Genomic DNA, 22,373 nt, shown 5'->3' on the forward strand with positions numbered 1-22,373 from the left:
TCTCGGTGATTACTAATAGTTTGTCAATCAGTTTTCTCTATTAAACCTCAATGATCTCCAAATCGTATTCTTGTATCAAATGTATTTATTATATAAATTTCCCAATACACCTAAAACGATTCAGGATAATACATGATAATTACGATGTGGTATACATTTCCCATTACATTTACTTTACTTTAATATAAACAATGTTGATGATTATGGAATATAATTTATTAAATACTGAAATGTTACCACTGGGTAAGATTTACTGCACAATGACCTATTTGAAGACGGCTTGAGACAACCCCTGGCATTTGACACCGTTTTTTCCGATAACGAACGACATCCACACAGTTGACATACATTATGTAGTAGAAATTCAAAACCGCTTACACGTTTAAAGAGGCAAGACAATTGTCTTTCGTGGTATAAAAGTTGATCAGGTAATATGTTACAATATTCACTTTTAACCTATTTCATACCACTAATAATCTGTCAGGCATTAACCCGTTCATAAATGAAAAGGTAGCCGCTACCTTTTCATTTATGAACGGGTTAATGCCTGACAGATTATTAGTGGTATGAAATAGGTTAGGATGTTATTAGGAAGTGTATTGTTATTTTGTTGACTGATTATATAACAACTGTTTGGCAATTTAATACTTTTACTATGCAATTTGAAAGTGAATATTGTAACATATTACCTGATCAACTTTTATACCCAGTGGTAACATTTCAGTGGTAACATAACATTTCGCTAGCGGCTACTGTAGCCAAAAGGTAGCCAGAAACAGAACACGTGAAATATTTTTATGAATTTGACAAATTGTCAGCCGCTAGCGGAAGCTGTAGCCAATAAAGTATCCGAAAACAAGACGTTGGTACAATACCTATATTAAATGGACAAATTGTCAGCCGCTAGCGGAAACTGTAGCAAAAAGTAGCCGAAATCAAACTTGAGTAAAATAATTATATTAAATGAACAAAGTGTCAGACACTGGTGGTAACTGAAGTTAAAAAGTAGTAGTGACACTGCATTACAAATCTATTTACACTTATTTTTTAATTAAATCCATTAATTGATCTTATTTTATGCAAATTTTGCTCCGTTTTGTTATAATATTTCATTATTACAAACTGACTGTAAGGTTTTATAAATAACAAGATTTGGTTGTTTTCATCATTTTACAGGTTTCTTTTCAAATCCACACAGCACTATTTTACTTACATTTTTTATATCATCAATAATCAAGTTTCTCTGCATGCTAAACTTAAATAAAATTTCATTATAGCAGATGTAATTTCTGGAAAAAAAGACACACCGTAAAAATATATTCTATGGTGAAAAAAAGACCAAGGGCCATAATTATGCCAGAAATTTGTACATCTAAAATTCCTTTCTTCATTACTATCTTCACATCAAGGTTGTTAAGATTTCATAACTTTGATTGAGATTTATCAGGTAGTTAAAGGGGAATTACAAAGTAGTTTGGAACTAAGAAAGAAGAAAGAAGAAAGAAGTTTGGAACTAATTGGAACTAAATATATACTGGAAAACCAGACAAAAGGCTTTAATTCTGCCACAATTGTAGTCAATTTACGGTTCTTTATACTCATCTGCATATTGAGGGCATTCAACTGTGAACGTTTGAGCGAGATCCACCAAGTCATGAACAAGAGCACCGCATAACTGGTGCCACGCTCGGCTGCAGGGTGCAGTTTTGAATAAATGAAAGCTTGTCAGAATTTTGTTAGAGGTCACGTCGACCTTGACCTTTGACCTAGTGACCCAAAAATGGGTTTGGCGTGTAGAACTCATAAACGTGCAACTACATATGAAGTTTCAAAGTCGTAGGTTGAAGCGCTTTGAGCCAATGTTCAAAACCTTTACAAAATGTGAAGGTTTGCGGACGGCGGACGACGAGCTGGCTATGACAACACCTCGGGTTTTCTCCGAAAACAGCCGATATAAAAAGGAGTTGAAACAACAGCTTCATAGAACTCTGTATTATATGTTGGAAAAACAGACAAAGGACCATAACTCTGCCAAAAGTAGTCACAGTACATAATGCTTTCTTTATGATCATCTACAAAGTAATTGTAACTACAACCAGTGGGCATCAAACGTTTTACAAACGTTGCTGAAACGTTATTTTTAGGTCGCAACGCCGGCAACCATTACCGAACGTTGCCATAAAGTTGCATACAAAACATTACCAGTACGTTTCATCATAACATTGCAAGGACATTTCAGAAACGCTGCATTCTGGTCGCGACATTAGTAACCACTTCCGAACGTTTCTGCAACGTTGCAAGCGAAACGTCGGTCGAACATTTGAGAAGGGCGTTGAAACAACGTTGCTTCTAGGTAATTGTGCACTCTTGTAGCGTATGCAGTTTTTATTTGCAGTTTTCTCCCTTGAGTTCAGTATCGCCGCTATTTTTTTCCTTGAATTCAGTATCGCCGCTAGGTGTAATGTTTACTTTTTTTCCCAATAATTATTTTGCTTGTAGGATAAAATAAACATTTGTTATCTAGCGATCTGTGAATGTTTAACAACAGAATATTAAAATAAAATGAAAAATTCAATTCTTCAATGTATATTTTTTCTTGCCTATTTTGTGTTATTGTAACATTTATATCAATATATTACAATTAAACACATATACTAATCGTATAATCTCCCTTCAAACTTAAAGATGCTTAAGATGAACTTTACTAAAAATCGCTGGATAAAATACATTGTTTAAGTTTAAGTTGACAATATTTACCGAAACTTTTAACTGTGGCGGTGGTGTAGTGGATGAGGTGTCCGCCTAGCGATCGTGACCTGGTGTGTTCGATTCCTACTCGGGGAGAATTCTCATTATCTCATCCATAGACACTTAATACTAGTCCTTCTCAGGAAACGGACGTGACAGTGTCCCGATCTGCATAAAAAAACTCGAAAGAGCGGTTTGCAGTGAAAATGTGTTTTGTTTTTACATAAATATATGTAAAATATATTAAATGTTTGCAACGTTTAAACGTAGCCGGAAAAGGTGCCTCTACGTAGCCGGAACAGTTAGCCGAAAGGTAGCCAGAAAAGGTAGTCGCTACATAGCCGCTACTAAGTAGGCGGAAAACTAATTTGCATGCGATATACATACCTGGATTAGATAAGGCTATTACTCATTAGGGATTGCCTAGAGATACGGCTGTAGTATGGAATGAGTTTTGTAGTTGAAATTCAAAACCGCTAACACGTTTCATTTGTTTTTCGTGGTATAAAAGTTGATCAGGTAAATGCGTGTTTTATACGTTGACATGAGACTCAGAGTCCTTAGCTATCCGGTAAACACTACTTGACTATAGAGGTAAGTCATTTTTCAATGGCAAATTAAATTATTTTACAGACCATAATCCAAAAATGTAATTTCATTCGATTAAATAATGAGCAACTATCAATTGGTTTGTTACAAGTATTAACAGGTACAAGGCTAAACAATATACCAAGGAAGAGCAGGTTCTTAGTTGTTTTTAAACTATTTTCTACATTTTTAAATGAATGAATATAATCCAAATAGTTGTTTTTATTCCTACATCGTTTTCCAATGAGACATAATGGGTATACATGATATTAATCGGATCTCAATAACATTGGCAAAAACTTTATCTAATATAGGTATGAACAACGCTAAAACAATAACGATATATACAGCGTGTGAAATGTATTTTTTGTGTCGTCATTGTTTCTACCAATATATTAGTAGGTTGTCCAAAATAAACCCCAGTTAGGAGTTAGTCTATATATAAACATTGCGGAAAAATCTGTTCTTAATTTTGAATTCAGGATTCAATGATATTGCGTCAGAGAATCGGAATTATATGATTGATTTGATTTTATGAACACAGGTCATACAGGCTTTAATTCTGAAAACGTTTACCTAATCAGTATTTCAAGTTATTATACGGTCTTATGTTTTTAGAAATACGGTTTATGAACAAACCTCTTACTCTGACTTTGGATTGTATACAGGACATGTAGGTGTCGCTTATAGGACATTAAGGCAAGCCGCCAGATACTAGAGTATTTTTAAGATGACTTGAATACGTTTCAAGGCAAAATACTCTAACAACGCTCGATGGGTCATTGTCGACCTGAAATGGCCCACAAGTCACCTGGGGGTGACTAGATGCCGATTCTTGTTACCCTAGGGTGACTTCAAGCCGACGCTAGTCATCCCCAAGTGGCATGAAGCCGATTGTAGTTACCCGGGAGTGACATCAAACAGATTCTAGATACGCGTGTGTGACTTCAAGCCGATTCTGGTCACCCTCGAAGTTAGCATAAAGTCACCCTCGGCAAGAATTTTACTTTTTCAACAAAAAATACATGATTTGGTCATTCATATGCGAGGGAAGTTGTGTACAAATACTACAACGAAAGTAAAGCTAAATGTTAAAAAAACTAAAGTAATTAATTGCGGGAGTCAGATGTGGATGCGGTACCGTTTGATAAAAAAATACACGGGTGACTAAAAGCCGATTCTTGTCACCCTGGGGTGACTAGCATCAGCTTGAAGTCACCCCAGGGTGACATGAATCGGCTTCTAGCCACCCCAGGTTGCCTTGTAGGCCATTTTAGGTCGACATTGATTGACCCAATGAGCTCTAACAACCGTAAGTAAACGACCGAATTCAAGTGCATTCTAAATAGTTTATAAGATGTACATGCTTACTCAGACTGTCTACTCAACTAGAAAGATGAAAGATGTATCTTATTATTTCATTTTCACATGTAATACATGAACAGAAAATAATCGCGTATCCAATCTAAGGTACTCACTGTAAACAATCCATTTACTCGCATGATTTCGTTAAATATTTGTTTGTCTTAAACTAAATCAAAAAATGTGTATCGGCGATGGCTTAAAATGCTATGGCACATGCTTGTAAATACGAATTCTGTCAATATGCTGAATACGTTATTGGTATCTGCAAGCAATGATCACTATCTGAAAATAAACAAGATGAAGATTGCACTTAAATAGTATGCTAATAGCTTTATATCTCAAAGTCTTTTAGTAGTGATTATTTGACAATAACAGACTGAGCAAACGAAAGAAAGATGAAACAAAATACACTATATGGAACAGTGTATAACAACTGCATATATTAAATATGAAAAACCATGTTCATGTGCCCGGCTGATGTGGAGAGTCATAAGTCAACTGGCGTCTGGAGTACTGGTTTTTTCAAACAGTCTTGGTATACCTCGTGTTGAAACAGATGCCTGTATAAGCCCTTGCTGAATTGCCCTTGTCTGAGTACTGGGTATAGAGAGCTCTGGAGCGTTATTATATACTATTTGTTGGCCTAATACAGGGATTTAAGAAGATTTTGAAAACCAGGAGTCAAAATGACCCAAGGTCTCAAAATAATGAGGGGTCAACATAAACATGATAATGGTAAAAAGCTGAAGTAACTTGAAGTGTTCCTAAATGCAGGTTGGAGGTTTTGTAAATTGGAAAAGTTTATTAATCATAATAATAAATATAAAAAATTTACAAAAGCTTAAGTATTTTCATAAATGATCATTTATGGTCATTTTTATGCATAGGTACTGGGGCATATTAAAATCGCACCGTCCGTTAGTTCGTTAGTTTGTTAGTCATTCCGTCCGGATTAGTTTCCGCTCAAGAAGTCAAGCAATTGTCATCAGATCTTCACCAAACTTCATGACAATGTGTAAGGCAATAACATCTAGGTTAAGTTCGATAATCGGCTAAATTGACACAGATACTCTTGAGTTACGGCTCTTGAATCATCGTAAAATTGTTTTTTTGGTCTCGTTTCCGCTCAATAACTCGAGCAATTGTCATCAGATCTTCACCAAACTTCATGAAATTGTGAAAGGCAAAATATCTAGTCAAGTTGATAATCGGCCAAATTGACACAGACACTCCTGAGTTACGGCCCTTCAATCATCGAAAAATTGGATTTTTTCTCGTTTCGGCTCAATAACTCAAGCAAATGTCATAGGATCTTCGCCACACTTCATGAAAATGTGTACGGCAATAACATCTAGGTCAAGTTCGATACTCGGCCAAATTGACCCAAACACTCCTGAGTTACGGCCCTTGAATCATCGAAAAATTGCGTTTATTTCTCGTTTCCGCTCAATTACTCGAGCAACACTTCATGAAAATGTGTAAGGCAATAAGATCTATGTCAAGTTTGATAATCAGCCAAACTGACCAAGACACTCCTCCTGAGTTACGGCCCTTGAATCAACGAAAAATTGAATTTTTCTTGTTTCCCTCAATAACTCAGGCACTTGTAATCGGATCTTCACAAATCTTTATGAAAATCCGTTAAGCCATAACATCTACGCACTGTCCGTCAGTCTGTCTGTCTGTCTGTCTGTCTGTCTGTCAGTCTGTCAGTCAGTCTGTCTGTCCGTCACACTTGTGCGTTTAGGTTTCGAAAAATGTTCATAACATTTATGTCGCTTCACATTCAACCTTCATATTTGGTATGCATGTGTATATGGACAAGGCCTTTCTATACGCACACAAAGTTTGACCGCTTTGACCTTGACATTGAACCTAAGGTCCGCGTTTAGTTTTCCAAATCTGCGCTTAGGTTTCGAAAACGCGTTTGTCGAGGGCATATGTCTTTCGATGGAGACAGCTCTTGTTAATTCTTTGGTAGTTTTTATCTAATGAGAACGCTAATGTAAATATGTCTGTAAACAATATAGTTCAATGTAATATTTAAAAACTTTGACACATGTTAGATGTAAGCTATTTTTAAAATAATGGATCAAGCAACAGGATAGGCAAAACCATTTTTGAATTTCCTGAACATATTTTGGAAAGAAATCAAATCTTGAGTTTGGTAAAAACACAGGAGCTAAGACAGCACCACTTGATATAGGATCTCGCGTATTAACGGATTGATTTATATTGGATTTACAGTGTACAATGGAATTGTGGAAATGCGACTTTCCTTTCTCAATAAGTGAGATGTTAAAGATATTTATAACAGATATAGAGAAAAATATGTGAGTTTTGGATAAAGATCAAATTTATCATGTGAGGCTAAGAACCATGGTAGCGCTCGGCTGCTCGCCGAGCGCTACCATTGTTCTGGCCCAGCATCATAAACTTGATCTTTAATATCCAAAAACACACATACTGTTTTATTTATCCTATAATTTTCTCCCTTTTTCCATTAATAGTTATCAAATTTCGCCGTTTTTTGACGATTGTGATGTTCTATAGTTGACAATAACAGCTTCCCTATTGTTTAAAAAACCTGAAGTGATATAATAATAGCGATATTATAAAGCTAGGTTTATACGATCGTTGTTATACTATCGACTTTCATCTGGTAATCGGATACATTTGCTTCTGCATGTGGGTTGCTTAGTGTATATTGATGAAATACCAATCAAACATATGTAGCAGATGTTGATATTGTATATGTGCTTTAACTGCGATGGCCACTGAATTCAGGGGAAACAATATAATTGTTATCTTGCAATTCTTTTTTGGTGAATTATAAGATATTAGGAGAAATATACAAAACAATCCATGGGAATTTGATCAAAAGTGATCAAACCAATCTGAAGTAAAATGCATAATTGTAGAAATATGTTTGGCATTTAAACAATCGCATGTACATTCATGTATATATTTGTGTAGATTGAAAATATATTAATTTCTTTTTAAAATAGTGTGATAGAATCATATCTGTTATATATATTTATTAGTCCCCTACCGGGTACTATATAGTTTTCGCTCTGTCTGTCAGTCTGTCAGTCCGTCACACTTTTCTGTATCCTGCTATAACTTTAAAAGTTCTTCATATTTTTTCATAAAACTTGAAACATGGACAGATGGCAATATGAAGATTATGCACGTCATTTCATTTTGTTCCTACGCCAAAAATTATGGTTGTTTTGGCAACATATATACTAGAAATATTGCTTAAAATGGTGGATCCTGCGATAATTTAAAAGTTCTTCATATTTTTTCATGATACTTGAAACATAGATAGATGGCAATATTGGGAGGTAGGGAACTTTTATTGCTTGGCAATAGTCTTGTTCACCATGCTATCCTAGTGAATCAATATTATTGTACCAGTCATATTCTGGAGAGGAAAATGAAGATATCATATTTAGGGCCACTCTGTCTGCATAAGATATGCATGTTTTGTAATGAAACAACTCAATAAAACTTACTGAAAATGTAAATGTATGAATGAAACATTTTAAACATGTCAATAAGGTGCCGGGAACTTGAATGAACGGCTTGGGGCCATCTTGGCTCTGTTGTTTTACAATAAATTATCTGCTGTTCAAGTATATACTATTGTTGAACTTTGTTTATTATACAAATGTGTATACCAGTTCAAGAGAAAACTATGTGAAAATAGATAGCTGATCACTTTTAAGTTTCTGTTACTTGGCAATAACAATCATTCAACTATTATAACCATTTTGCAACCACTATGTTGCAAGAATTTTTTGAAAATATGCATTACACTTTAAAAGTTTAATATTTGTTTACTTTCTCAAGGGTAAGATAAACTATTTCATCATTGTGGTCTGACAGATTTCCTTTTATGACTATTACCAGCTCTGAACAGTTAATTTTAGTTTGGTCTCAGATGAGCGCTCTTTTATATATATAATATATATATATATACAAAGTCTTTATTAAAAGACACTTTGTAAACTCTACCTTGCATTATGTGTTTCATTTTCTTAAGTTTATGAGAATTATTTTAACATAATACCCATTCCCATTTAATAGACCTAACTCAAGAATGTCCTGAAGTCTTGCATCTTTTTTACAGCAGATTTCTACCTTTTGTTTTTATTTCTTAAAACTTTGTCAAGTCAATGGACATTGCCATCCCAGAAACATTTTGTTTTAAATCAACATCTCTTCTAATTGATTCTATGAGTCATGCTCTGGGAAAACTGGACTTAATGAATGTGTGTAAAGTGTCGTCCCAGATAAGCCAGTGCAGTCTCACGCTTTCACTTTCCGCTTGTGTGGGATTATTCATATAAGGTAAGTAAAACAAATCCAGTTAAGGCTAATCCAGGACAACAGTTTACACACATGCTTTTAACCGAGAACAAGACTCATATCTATTTATGCTGTATAATTTCAGGCCAACTGGATTTAAGAAGCCTGGCCCAGGGTAAGTATGACTTTTGTTAGCCTGTGTTTGTTTGCTGAAATAGAACAAGGTTAATGTACTTGTATTGTCACTTGCGCACTTCTTGCTCGTATTGGTTTGTAGTTTAAGGTCTCTCTCTCTAAAAAAATATTTGGCCTTTGCTACCAGTATTGCCATTTTTGTAAAATATTTAATAACACAGAACCATTTGTACCCAAGAAAGATAAATTGTTCAGGCCTCAAATCATGATAGATACAAATATCACAATTTTAGCCATACTTGTTGGCTGTTTTCAAATATTGAATCACTCACACAGTGTTTTTCCAATTTAGGCAAATGGGTATGGCGATGTACATTCAAAAAGGGCAGTTTAACGCACAGTTACGGAAAAAAGGGCAAAATGTTCCATGACAACCTGATTTTGAGAACATTTAATCGCATCAGTGGCAGTTTTGGGAAAAACATAAAATTTTAAACAAGCAAATATAAGTGTTATTGATGTATTTCACTTACTTATTGGCATAGTAAGGTAAATGTATTAATATTGATTAAAGTTAAAATTAATTTAAGTTCCATGCTGTTTCAGTAAACTGTACGGCATGAAAAATATAATAAAGCAATAAATGCATATGAATCTGATTATACACAGATCCGCTAACATACAAATGAAACTATGTATGTCTTATCCCATTTTCTAAAGACTAACTTGTCAGATGTTTTTACTTTGCAAGTAAACTAAATGCAAATCGTTTCCATGACAAAAATCTACTTCGTAGATAATTAATAAATATATTGTTTGTATCGAAAAAGTTTTATGCATCGTTAAAAAACTGTATTCTATCCGTCGTTGAATCAATTTTAATTTGTCATTTTTGCGAAGAGCCACAATGTATTTTATAGTTTTAAATGTAATTGAAGAAAATAATTTTTGTCTGATGGATGAGAAATTTGTTTACACATTTGTGTTTATTTCCTTCATCTTTCAGGAGACGTTCTCGTAGCCGCAAAAGATCAAGGTGAGGCCTTGATGTTCAGATCTAATTCTTGTCAAAAGAGAAGTACAATATATAAGCCTTACTCTGGTAAAATGGCTCTTAATGAATGCAATTGTGTAAAGTCTCATCCCTGACTAGTCTGTACAGTCTGCACAAGCTAATCCGCTATAATAGTATTTTTCAGAAAAAAATCATCTTAGCCAAAATCCGGTTTTTGCAGAAAGTGTTGTCCCTGATTATGCTGTGCAGGCTGCACAGGCTTATCCAGGACACCACTTTACGCACAGGCGTTAAGCCTCAATTTCACAGAGTGAGGCTCAATACAAAATAATGTCCTTGCTTTGTTGATGGCCTACGGCACTGAATGTTTCCCTGTAAGACTCAGTAACAAATCAGTTTTCCAAATTACTAGCCTGAAAGCCCAGGACAATCTATTGGGGCAGCTTTGATCTGCATGCCTGGAAACACAAGTACAATGTGCCTCACTAGTAGTGAAACTTTAAGATCAATAATAAGTTAATTGTTATGGTATTTATTTTTATAAAATAGTGAATGTTAATAATTATGATTGACACATGCCTGGATAGGCAAGTCCTTCCCCACAAATCTTGTAAATACTGACTGGTAGGTCTTAATTTTCCCACTCGTTTTGCAGGAGCAAGAAACGCAGTAGATCGCCGCGGCATAGTTCTCACAAGAGAAAATCTCGCAGTCGATCCAGGAAACGTAACTCTAGCAGGTAGACTGTCTTAGTCCTGGCTGACTCACTTCCCTTGTTCAGTTCTTTCTGGCGAGTTGATTTTGACACTGTTGATATTTACTGTTGCTTTTTATTCTGTCCTTAAGTTAGGATGTGATATTGTCTCTGTGGTCATAATATGAGGTGACTGACAGAAAATGTACAATGTATCATCAAAGTGGAAAAACAGTTAAGCGCACTGTCTTTTGACAGCTCGTGTTGTTCATTTAAATATAAACTGAGTGATGACTTCGCAGAGCTTGCAAAGAAAATATTAGGTTGTACTGTAAATTTTTCATAAACCTTTTATGTGAAATACAATTATTTCTGTTACCAAGAGGTTAAAATGATGATGAGTAATTCAGTGCATTCAAAGTTGTTAAACTTGAAAAAAACAACTTTAAAGAGCCATAAAGACATATCACTCATACTAGTTTTTGCATTTGAAGGGATATTGAAATCGGTCATGGTTTTCAAAAATATGCAAGCAACTTTAAATGTGGAGAAATTTGTACTGTTGTTATATATTTCAAATAGGTTACGATGCTTTGAATATTGTAGAATATCTGTTTACATAAGGGCTTATAGTAAAGCTTTAAAGAAGGTGAAGAAGACACTAACTAAGTGAACCCTATATCGTTCTTTTCGGTATTTGTAACATGTTGAGGATGTTTGCATGTGTGGTTTCTGTTGTATTAACAAGGAAAATGTTTATTGTTTTAACCGTCCTAAAAATATCCTTCATGTATTTCCATGAATTAAGGAGCAGAACATGAACTGAATGAAATAGAATGTTTATGCTCCCGAAGGGTGGCATATAGTTTTTGAACTGTCCGTCAGTCCGTCCGTCCGCCTGTCCGTCCGTCCGAAAACTTTAACATTGCCCATAACTTTTGCAATATTGAAGATTGCAACTTGATATTTGGAGTGCATATGTATCTCATGGAGCTGCACATTTTTAGTAGTGAAAAGTCAAGGTCAAGTTCATCCTCCAAGGTCAAAGGTAAAATATATTGCTTTAAAGCGGCGCAGTAGGGGGCATTGGTGTTTCTGACAAACACAGCTCTTGTTTCAAGTTGGTTTTTTGAAAACAAATGTGTCAAAATGATGCAAGCTTAATTTTTTTCCAGGAGTCCAAAATGAGAATATTGTAACTTGCTTGCATCAACATGCACGATTCTGATTCAATTGAAATCACTGCTAATAAATTGGGAAGATGCATCTAGTTGAGTCGGCATAGATCTTTGAAGTTTGGCAGAACTATAGCGATAAGTCTGTGTGTCCATGTTATATTATATAGTGGATTATTCTTTGTCCAGACGTGTTTTTGGGGCATGATTGTCTGTTACACATGTCTTGTTTATGTTGGACATTTTAACGATACAGTACATTATGAAGTATGAAGTATGACAAGTGTTTGGTATGCACATTCAAAGGAATACTTTTATCAATTTTTTCAATACTTGGGATAATCCAGAGATACGTATACATTTTCACCGTAATTTCAAGGTCATTATAATACAATTGATAGCCTTCGCAAGATACAAATGTTATATATTATGTTCGATTAAATAATGTGTGACATTTTCATTTGACTTCCTTCATTCCAGTTGTCGTGTGGCATGTCAGAGGTGATGGAGTAATGTTAAATATTACTGTTCGTTGTTTATGAGGGCTTTTATAACGAATGATATAATTAAAGTTAAGTACCATTATTCGCTTTCTCTTTATGTTAAATGTGTGTACATGCTCTGCGTTTTATTATAAAAGCCTACGTATTTCTGGATTATCATTGGTATATTGACTATTGTGTGAAACTATGAAACTATGTTATTATATCAGTTATGAAGTGTTATTTTTCTAAATATAAAATTTTAACCAGTCGGTTTTTTTAGAGTTGGAATACGCACTGTTAATTGCTATCTATCATAATATTATTTATTTATTCTACCAGTGGACACAAACTCCGACGCCGGAAAGAAACTATACAACACCTGTCCCAGGGTGTCCCAAAAATGAACAGTAGCAAAGAAGGTAGGATCACAATAATATCTACTGAATCAATCAGTTTACAGCAGAAATAATTTTGACAAAATAATGTTTTTTTTCTGTAAGTAATGATACTCGTAACATCTAGAAAACGTCGTTAATGACTCCGCCTTGATTGCTTTTACCCCACCTGAGTACGATGTGCTTATGATGAGTTTTGTTATCGCCTGTTTTTTCTTCGTTAGTCGTCAGTCAAGAATCTTCGACTTGTGAACACATTAAAAGCTGTACATGTATATATGACCAAATTGTTATGGCACTTAGAACATTTAGCCTCATGATATACTGGGCGCGTTTGAAACTGTGGCTTGTATGTTAAGAAAGTAGGTCATGATGTTGATTTACAGAACGAGCTTGTACACTCTAGGTCCACAATTATTGCTTGATCTTCATAAAACATTGATTATTTGTCCAAATGATATATTGGTCGAGTTTAAAACTTGTATACGTGGGTTCTAATACCATACCACTTATATAAATAAAAGAAATCGCCTGTTAACATCATAGAGGCAACATGTTCCCAATGTCCATGAATGTTGATCAGAACATTGGTTTCAATGTTATATCGGCCGATTGTGTAACTGGTTTACGTGGGTTCGAGCACATCATGTAACGAAATCAAATATAAGAAAAAAAGTTGTTCACACTCTTAAGTCAATTGTTTAAGCCACACATTCATGCAATTGGTCATAACATTTTATCTGAAGATTCTGGAAGTGTATTACAACGGGATAACCCGTAGGTTACTAGGTCAGGATTAAAAAAACAACAACATGTGAACACTCTAAATGTAACTTGGATGGCCCAATCTTTGAGACACTTGGTCAGAACATATTTCTTAATGATATCTCAGACGAGTTTGAAAATGCTTAATGTTGGGATAAAAACTACCTTTCTTGGTCAGATAATAAAAACTTGGGACCACTCCTTAGGTAACTTGTATTCCAGTATCATCCGGAAACGTCATACGAACATTTGTATGCCCCCGGATCGAATGATCGGGGGTATATTGTTGTTGGCCTGTCTGTCTGTAATTCTGTTTGTCTGTCATTCTGTCCCAAAACTTTAACCTAAATCATAACTTTTGCAATAGTTCAGATAGTAACTTGAAATTTGGCATGCATGTGTATCTCATGGAACTGCTTATTTTTAGTTGTAACAGTCAAGGTCAAGGTCATTCTTCAAGGTCAAAGGTCAAATATATGGCTTCAAAGCGGCGAAATAGGGGGCATTGTGTTTCACAAACACAGCTCTTGATCCCCATGAAATGTTGGGCAAATTCAAAACTGGGTTCAAAATTAGATCACTAGTTCATATTAAAGTAAAAGCTTGGGAACACCCTTGTGGCAACATTTATTGCTTAATCGCAATTAAACTTGGTCGGAAATCTTGCTATTATGATATCATCACGACCGTTTTAAAAACTGGGTCGCTTTGGATAAAAAACTAGGTCACTACATACAAATAAAAGGAAAGGATTCGGAACACTATAGAGGCCACACTTATTGCTCAATCTGCACGTAACTTTTGTTAGCACATTAGTTATGGAGATATATTGACCATTATATGATATGGGCCATGTAGAGTCAAAAAGTCGGTCACTAGATTGATTTGAATATGAAGATTTCTGACACTTGAGGTCAGATGCATTTCAAAGTTTATGAAATCTATATAATTTGGTCGAACCAGATGATATCACAGACGAGTTCACAACTGGGACCATGGGGTCAACCATTAGGTCCATAGGTCAGGTTAAGAAACAAAAACACTCCTTTTTATTGTCCAATTGTCTCGAACCTTAAGCAAGGTCACACTTAGATACAAAGCTTGTGAACGCTCTAGAGGTCACTCTTATTTCCCAAGACCACATTTATTTCCCAAACTTCATGAAACTATGTCACCAGCCGCTAGTGTGGATGTTTGTCTAAAGTTGTCTATTCATTACGTTACTCACCATTCCTAGATAGATGAGCGGAGCGAAATCAGATGCCGTGGGTATCCGACGATGTAATTTCATATGTAAAAGAACGGGGCTATTAAATATAAATATATAAATGCTTTATAAGTTTTGGTTGAATGCATACTGTGAGATATTTAAAGATAAATTCCAATTTGCAATGTCCAGAGTTTAATGTTTTATTAATGAACATCGTGTTTTTTAGCAGTTTAATCAAACCATTCTCTTTTCTTAACAATTGCCCCATCCTGGGTGTAACTTGCTTTCGTCATATGTATATACAGAAAACATGATACCTTTTTTTTCAAAACTATAAAGCTGCATGATATTTGGTATTCAGCATATTTAGTGGTCCTTTACAAAATTGTGCTTCAATTATGCCACTGGGAGCAAACCTGGCGACACCCGGTAGTGAGGTCGCATGTGTACGAAGACTATTAGAAACACTACGTTAACAACCTAATCCGATGCCACAAGGCCCAAACATGTGTTATTTGTATACATATGGAAACCTTTTCTGATTGTCTTGTATTATATTCTTTCAAATCTTGCATATGTGGTTGAAATCGGTAATTTTTGTTCCTAATTGTGTATAGTGAAACCTGAATATTTAGCTTACATCATTTTATTATTTGCAAGTAAGCTGTAGATTTACAAGGCACACCAAAACTAAAAGTATGCATTTATATTAAGAGATGTCTTAACGAAAAACATTTCAAAATCAAACCTTAAAAGTATATAGAACGGTAGGTTTGTAGGACCATAAAATGTAGGAAGGTCGGTTGGTTGGTTTGTAGACCTTTCCAATGATATTCAGAGAACGCTCTGCTCCGCAAATTGTTAATTTGTGTCACGGTTACTTTTGATAATAGGTAGACGCCTATCGAGTAAATAGGTCATAGGTCAGAGTGTCTCGTACAGTTGTTTTCTAACTATATTTTGCGATTGCTTTTACACATGATCATTTAAATTGTCATACTGAATTTGTTTTAAAAAAGCCTCCAGTTTTTGAAGTCATTCGGTCCAGCGATTTTTTAACCTAATTAGGAAAAGTATCTGTAACAGCCCAATTAGGAAAATTAGCGCAATAAACAAACCTTACACTTTGAAAAGTTCCCATGTGAAATCTTAAAACTGGGCATTGTAGGTATTTTTATTTTTTTCGTACCTAATTATACGAACCCATCTATATATTCTTTAACATTCTTTTTAGCTCACCTGCTTGCTCAGGTGAGCTTTAGGGATCGGTCTTTGTCCGTCGTCCGTCCGTCGTCCACATTTGGTTTGTAAACACTAAAGAGGCCTTTTCCGATCTTCATGAAACTTGGTCAGAAGATTTATCCCAACGATAACTCGATCTAGTTCGAAACTGGGTCATGCAAGGTCAAAAACTAGGTCACTAGATAAAAAACATTGTAAAAAACTGTAAAAGTCACATTTCATGCCAAATCTTCATGTAATTTTGTAAAATGTTTGTCTAAATGATATGTTGATCGAGTCCCAAAGTGGTTCGGTCCATTGAAAAACATGGCCGCCAGTGAGCGGGGCAGTTTTTCTTATTTGGCTTTAAAGAAACCTTGTGAACACTCTAGAAGTCACAATATTTGCCCAAGCATCATACCACTTGGTTGAAACATTGGTTTTATTGATATCTCGGACGAGTTCTAAAATGGTCCAGATCGGTGATAAAACATGGCCATCAGGGGGGGGGCAGTTTTCTCTATATGTATATAGTGAAAACATCAAAACACTCTAAAAGTCACATTTTTGGTCCAATCTTCATGAAAATGGGTTAGAACATTTGTTTCTTAGATACGTGAGTTAAGTTCGAAAATGGTTCCGGTCCGATGAAATACATGGCTGCCAGGCGGACGGGACAGTTTTCCTTTAACATATTTATATAGTAAAAAAGGCTTGTGAACAGTCAAGAAGTCACATGGTTTGCCCAATCATCATGAAACTTGGTCAAAACATTTGTTTTATATATATCTCAGATGAGTTCGAAAATGGTCCCGTTCGGTCTAAAAACATAACCGCCAGGGGGGGGCAGTTTTCCTCACATGACTATAGAAAAACCTTTTGAATACTCTAGAAGTCATTTATTTTTCCTAATCATCGTGACACTTAGTCAATACATTGGTTTTATTGATAACTCGGACAAGTTGGAAAATGACTCAGATCGGTGAAAAAAACAAACTTTTTAGCTCACCTGATTGCTCAGATGAGGTTTTAGGATCGGTCTTTGTCCGTCGACCGCCCGTCCGTCCGCATTTGGTTTGTAAACACTCTAGCATTCATATTTTCAAGCATTTTTTATCAAAGTGCTGAGAAGCGATATGGCCACAAGATCTCAATCAAGTTTGATAATGAGCAAAGTCGCACAATAAATGCCAGAATTATTGCCCTTAGATGGTCAAAATTTTCATAATATTATACAAAATCCTTGTAAACACTCTAGAGGTCACAATTTTGATTCAGATTTAATGAATCTTGTTCATAATATTTATTTTTGTAAGTAAAGTTTGATGTTTGGTCATGAGGGGTCAAAATATAGGTCACCAGGTCAAATCTTACAAAAACCTCGTAAACACTCCATACGCCAGAGTTTTTGTTCAATATTAATGAAACTTGTACAGGATGTTTGTCTGGACACTATCTAGGTCAAGTTGTACGTTTGGTTATGTGGGGACGAAATCTAGGTCATGGGGTCTAATCTTACAAAAACCTTTTAAACAAACTAGAGGCCATAGTTATGGTCCAATAATGATGATACTTGACCAGGATGTTTTTCTTGATGATATCTAGGCAAAGTTTGACATTGTCATAATAACACATATTGCAAAAGAGCAAATGTTAAGAATGTAACTTTAAAAAAAAATTGACAATAATGAACAATTGTTTCTGATTATTGTATAAATTTGATCTTCACTAAAGTTGAAAAGCCTGGTTTTTAGATTGCGTCATGGTTGGAGTGCTTCCAGGTTGATGTTTGTTGGTCGATAATTGTGGTTGCATTGAAGGATATAAATGAAACTCGGGATATATCAAGCTTTAATTGAGACCTTTCTTTGAATTGTACTTGGGTGTGTAGGGTCAAGATCAAGGTCAGTGTTACTAAAAATAAAAAGACTGTTTCACCTTAAGGTCGTAATATACTAAATAGTTTCCGTATATAATTCAATGTAAAAGCGACAACTTTGAGCGAAAATAAATGCAACATTTTACGCATAGAGACCCCCATAACCATACCTTTTCTTAAAGGCCATTCTAAGCGGAATCGATTTATGCAATAAAAAAGATAGGTCATGTTCAATCCAAGAAAGAACTTGACACGAATCAAAATCGACTGTTTTTGCAACTTTTTTCTTAGTGAAATGTAACCTTTTTCAGTGCAAGGCTCTACTATAGTTTCCAAGTTTATAATATTTTAGGGATTCGGTCGTGAACACCTATTTATGCCCTACCATTATCTCCGAAAGATAAAACCCGAACAAAAGTTTAAAGTGTAAAACATGCCTTCGAGTCAATTATGATATTTTTTTTTGAGTACAGCCCTATATGAAACGATTATCCAGAAGACTGTTACCTTAATAACCGCTTAATGTTATGAGTTTGGATGTAAATATTTCACTGACATTTTGTTTGTAGCTTACATACAGACCTAGCTTTGGGCTGCATTTATAGCTATTTGGTCAAGATCACTGTTAGAAGAAAACAAAAACAGCACAAAGGTGGTTTCAAGTCAGTTATTTCAGTTTTTATTGACCAATTTTGACAAAACATTGGATATAGCAAGCTTGCATGGAGAGCGTGCGTTGTATTTGAGGGCATGACTGGTCAAAGTTACTGTTTGCTTAAATTAAAAACAGTTTTCAGTCAATAGTAGTCATTTAGTCATTGATAGTCCAATCTTCATGGAACTTGGTCCAAAGATTTGTTCTAATGAAAGCTTGGCTGAGTTTTAAAATGGGTATGGTTCGTTAATAAACATGGCCACCAGGGTAGTAGCGGCAGTTTCCTAATATGACATTATATTAAAACCATGGTAACACTCTAGTTGTAATGCGGATGTTGGTGCACAATGATGATGATGATGACCGACCTTTGTCGTAATATCATATGGACACCATTCATAAGATAGATTACAACTTGAAACGTTTTAGGCCTACAGTTTGCAGTCAGTAGTTTGTGTGATTATCAGAGATTTGTGATTTTAGTAGGTTTTATTGTTGTTTCAATTGGAAATATCATTGCAATGTGAGTCAGAAAATTGTTTCAGTTGTTTGAAAACAAAAATATGAACTATTTGGTAGTAAAAAAACAACAATTTAACAAATCTTTTAAGAAGCACACAAAATGTTTGGTGAAAAAGAAAAGTTGTTTTGCAGTTGTTTTTGCAAAAATAGTGTATTTATGCTACAAATCTTTTGCGCATTTAAATAACAAGTAGTTAAACAGTTGTTTTGATATGATACATTTTCCAATGTCATGTGTTTGGTGACTTCTGTATATACACATATTTGTAACTATGAGAAAGATCAAGTGATGTTTTGTTCTATAAAAAAAGATCAATATTTAATAAATGCAGGGACAGACGTGCCCGGAATGTGCCCAATCAGGCCTGTTGCTCAAACCAGTCAGTTGGGCTTCTTTTGCTCTGAAACTTTTGGTTTGTTAAGAATTGGGTTGTGAGTTGTGTTTGACATTTTAAAGAGCAAAAAATGATTGTACTGTCTACTGATTGGATAATCTACAAAGGGTTTATTCTGGATTCTTTCCTTCCTTTACATGGCAGTACTATTTAAAAATGTTGGGATCTGATTAAAAATGAATACTTTGTGTGCAATTTCTACGTGGATTAAGCTGTTTCCTTACCTTTAAGGTCTGAAAATCACTTTTAATTAAAATAAAATTAGTAAGCGCTTTTAACTTGATATGATATTTGGGGTCGCCATAAAGAAATGGATATGGTGTCTGTCTGGCTGCCAGGAGGTCACGGGTTGGATCCCCACTGTGGGAGCATTCTTAAGATCTCCCACAAAGACACCAAGTAATGGAACTAGTGCCAAGAAACGGACACGAGAATGTTTCAAATAAGCCTTAGGCCTTCCATGCAATCGAGCCGAAAAGGTTTAACATTTTTTATGATGATATCATAAACAGGGGCCTCAATTGTTTATGTACCTTAAATGTTTCAGATGGTCCAATGTCTAACCCTATGTCCAGTTTGCCTGGTGACCTATTTGGCAACCAGACCAGCATAGCAACCCCTGGTATGGGCCCCAGAATGCCTGCAATGCAGCCGGGACTAAGTCAAACCACACCTCCACTTGTAAGTCTTCTAATTATTTTGCACTGATTAATGTTATTTCGATCCACAACTTTGTACTCTTCCTATATTTATTGTGAGTCCGGTAGCGGAATTGAACGAAAAAAAGTATATATATTTCCAAAATGGGAGCTAAAAATCCCCCCAAATTTCCCCCCAAAATACTATTTTTAGGTCTCAGTAGTTTGTTCTTTTTCTATCAATATAAATTCAACCTTAGTAAATATAATACTGAAAACACTTGTATTCTTAATTTTGAAGCATTTTTTTTACTGGTCAGGGGGTACCCAATGAGGTAATGGAACAGTTGATGCGTACTTTGAGATCTCCGACATCCCCACAGCAGCAGCAGCAGGTTAAACAGATCCTGAAATCATATCCTCAGTTGATGGCATTATTCATTAAGCAGAGGAATCCACCAGTGCAGGGAGCTGGTGGTATGGCTCCAGGTCCGATGCAGCCGCGGCCCAACAACCCTCAGATGCAGGCAATGGCTGGAATGCAGCAGAACCAGACCCTCAGTCACCCCCAACATGACATGCTGTAGCAGCAGAGGATAGTTAGTCATGTGTTGAAGTGTGCTACACTATATTAAACCAAAACTTATGTGTTTTAATTATCATTCTTTGTACAAACACTTAGTAACTTATGGAAGAAATAATTTGTTTCATAGTGTAATATATCCTTACTTATAACTAGAGATTTTCTCCTTGTTTTGTTTTTGTGTTCTCAAACAAGTGTCAAGCAGTGTGACAGTGTGAATAGAATGTTGTTAAAATAATTCATTAAAGTAATTTTATAGTTAACATTGTACATAACGTATATCTTTTTACAAGAAATCATTGTATCAATATTTCGCTATTCATTGATTTCGGATACTATTTGAATATATTTTGGTGATTTTTCCCCCAGAAAGTCATTGTTACAGCATGTTTCACGGTGTACTCTTCATCGTGGTGTTATGTTGTCTTTTGTTGTTTGTTCGTCTTGATTTTTGTTTGACCAGAATGCAATTTTGAATGAGTGTCTGCGGTTGTGTCAACATATCTAAACATAGTCTGCACTCTTTTAGACTAAGCTTTGTTAAAATCCCAGAACATTTCTTATATGTATACCTATTTACTATCATTTTGTCTAGGGATTCACGATTCCTTGTACGAGATGTCAAGTTATTTTCGTCTTCAACGCAGGCTCTATTTGTAAATCATTTTGGTTTCATTAAAGCTTCCCAGATATTATTCTCTATAAACGATGTACAGTCTTCATTTATTATTTTATTGTGTTACAACTGAAGAACAAGTCTGTGATTAGTTCTAATAAAATGGGATCATGTTAGATAATACATGTATTGTGTTACCCGACTGTGATTTGTTCGTCTTGCGTTAATTATTCCCAGCATAATTGTCCATAACTATGAAGTTAAAACCGTATAGGCGATTTTGAAACCACGCTTTTTCCATCTGCAGTGTCTAAAGGTTTAACTTGCGCACATTTGCATAAAATATACTGTTTTGTAAAAACTAGTCTTTGTGTACTAGTTAAAATTCCATTGTTTTGTAGCCAGAAATATTTTTGAGAATGATAAGTAGATGGAATCAAGCGGACAGAAAAAAGTGCAATAACGTGGAATTCATGTTAAAGATTTTTTACCATTAATGTATATCCAAAATTAAAATCATTAATCCATTCAATTCTCTCTCTCCAAGGCCAAGTTGAACTTGGATTAATTTTAGTACGTAAACGTTGTTAAGTTTTGAAAAGTTTAAATGTTGGCACATGTTATAAACCTTTCTATATTTGTTGCTATGTGTGTGAAAACTTGTTCTACGTTCATATCTGTACAGAATTTACGCGCAGTTTAAATTATTTGTGGTACAGTGGACTGGTTTCTTGTACTTCTTTTTTTATTTTTCCAACATTTTACCCGATTCCAAGAAGCGCCAGAAACCAGTGCACTATGTAAGAACATATTGCTCCCGTCGTAGTTAATATGTTGGATATGTTGGTAATGTCATGTTGAGTGCTGGTATTGCAAATAATGTATAAAAAACAACAATGGCGAATGACAGTGGGAGATTGTATTCAATCTTTTCTGACGGATCTGTCAAAATTGAATTTCGAGACGATTCAGCAT

The 22,373-nt window shown here is 35.1% G+C and overlaps 2 protein-coding genes across 6 annotated transcripts in view; one reads left to right on the top strand and one right to left on the bottom strand.

The window, feature by feature from the left end:
- The window catches only part of LOC127864017 (uncharacterized), a 108,496-nt gene that overhangs the window by 43,442 nt on the left and 42,681 nt on the right, over positions 1-22,373 (bottom strand). The window lies entirely within an intron of this gene.
- Positions 349-21,601, top strand: LOC127864019 (CREB-binding protein-like). Of its 5 annotated transcripts, XM_052403687.1 has the most exons (8): positions 3,177-3,342; positions 9,161-9,190; positions 10,157-10,186; positions 10,821-10,904; positions 12,515-12,535; positions 12,859-12,938; positions 20,109-20,242; positions 20,520-21,601. In XM_052403687.1, the coding sequence occupies exons 6-8, from the start codon at positions 12,920-12,922 to the stop codon at positions 20,784-20,786; spliced, it is 420 nt and encodes a 139-aa protein (XP_052259647.1). In that variant the 5' UTR covers positions 3,177-3,342; positions 9,161-9,190; positions 10,157-10,186; positions 10,821-10,904; positions 12,515-12,535; positions 12,859-12,919; the 3' UTR covers positions 20,787-21,601. The 5 variants fall into 5 exon arrangements, with proteins under 5 accessions (XP_052259646.1, XP_052259647.1, XP_052259645.1 ...); XM_052403686.1 differs by lacking the exons at positions 3,177-3,342; positions 12,515-12,535 and adding an exon at positions 349-428; XM_052403685.1 differs by lacking the exon at positions 12,515-12,535.

Source organism: Dreissena polymorpha, unplaced genomic scaffold, assembly GCF_020536995.1.
Source record: "Dreissena polymorpha isolate Duluth1 unplaced genomic scaffold, UMN_Dpol_1.0 chrUn083, whole genome shotgun sequence".
NCBI classification, from domain to species: Eukaryota; Metazoa; Mollusca; class Bivalvia; order Myida; family Dreissenidae; genus Dreissena; species Dreissena polymorpha.

Excerpts from the sequence above, each read along its gene's own strand:
- LOC127864019 (XM_052403686.1), top strand. Across the intron at positions 20,243-20,519 it reads GTCAAACCACACCTCCACTT|GGGGTACCCAATGAGGTAAT; the intron begins GTAAGTCTTCTA and ends TTTACTGGTCAG.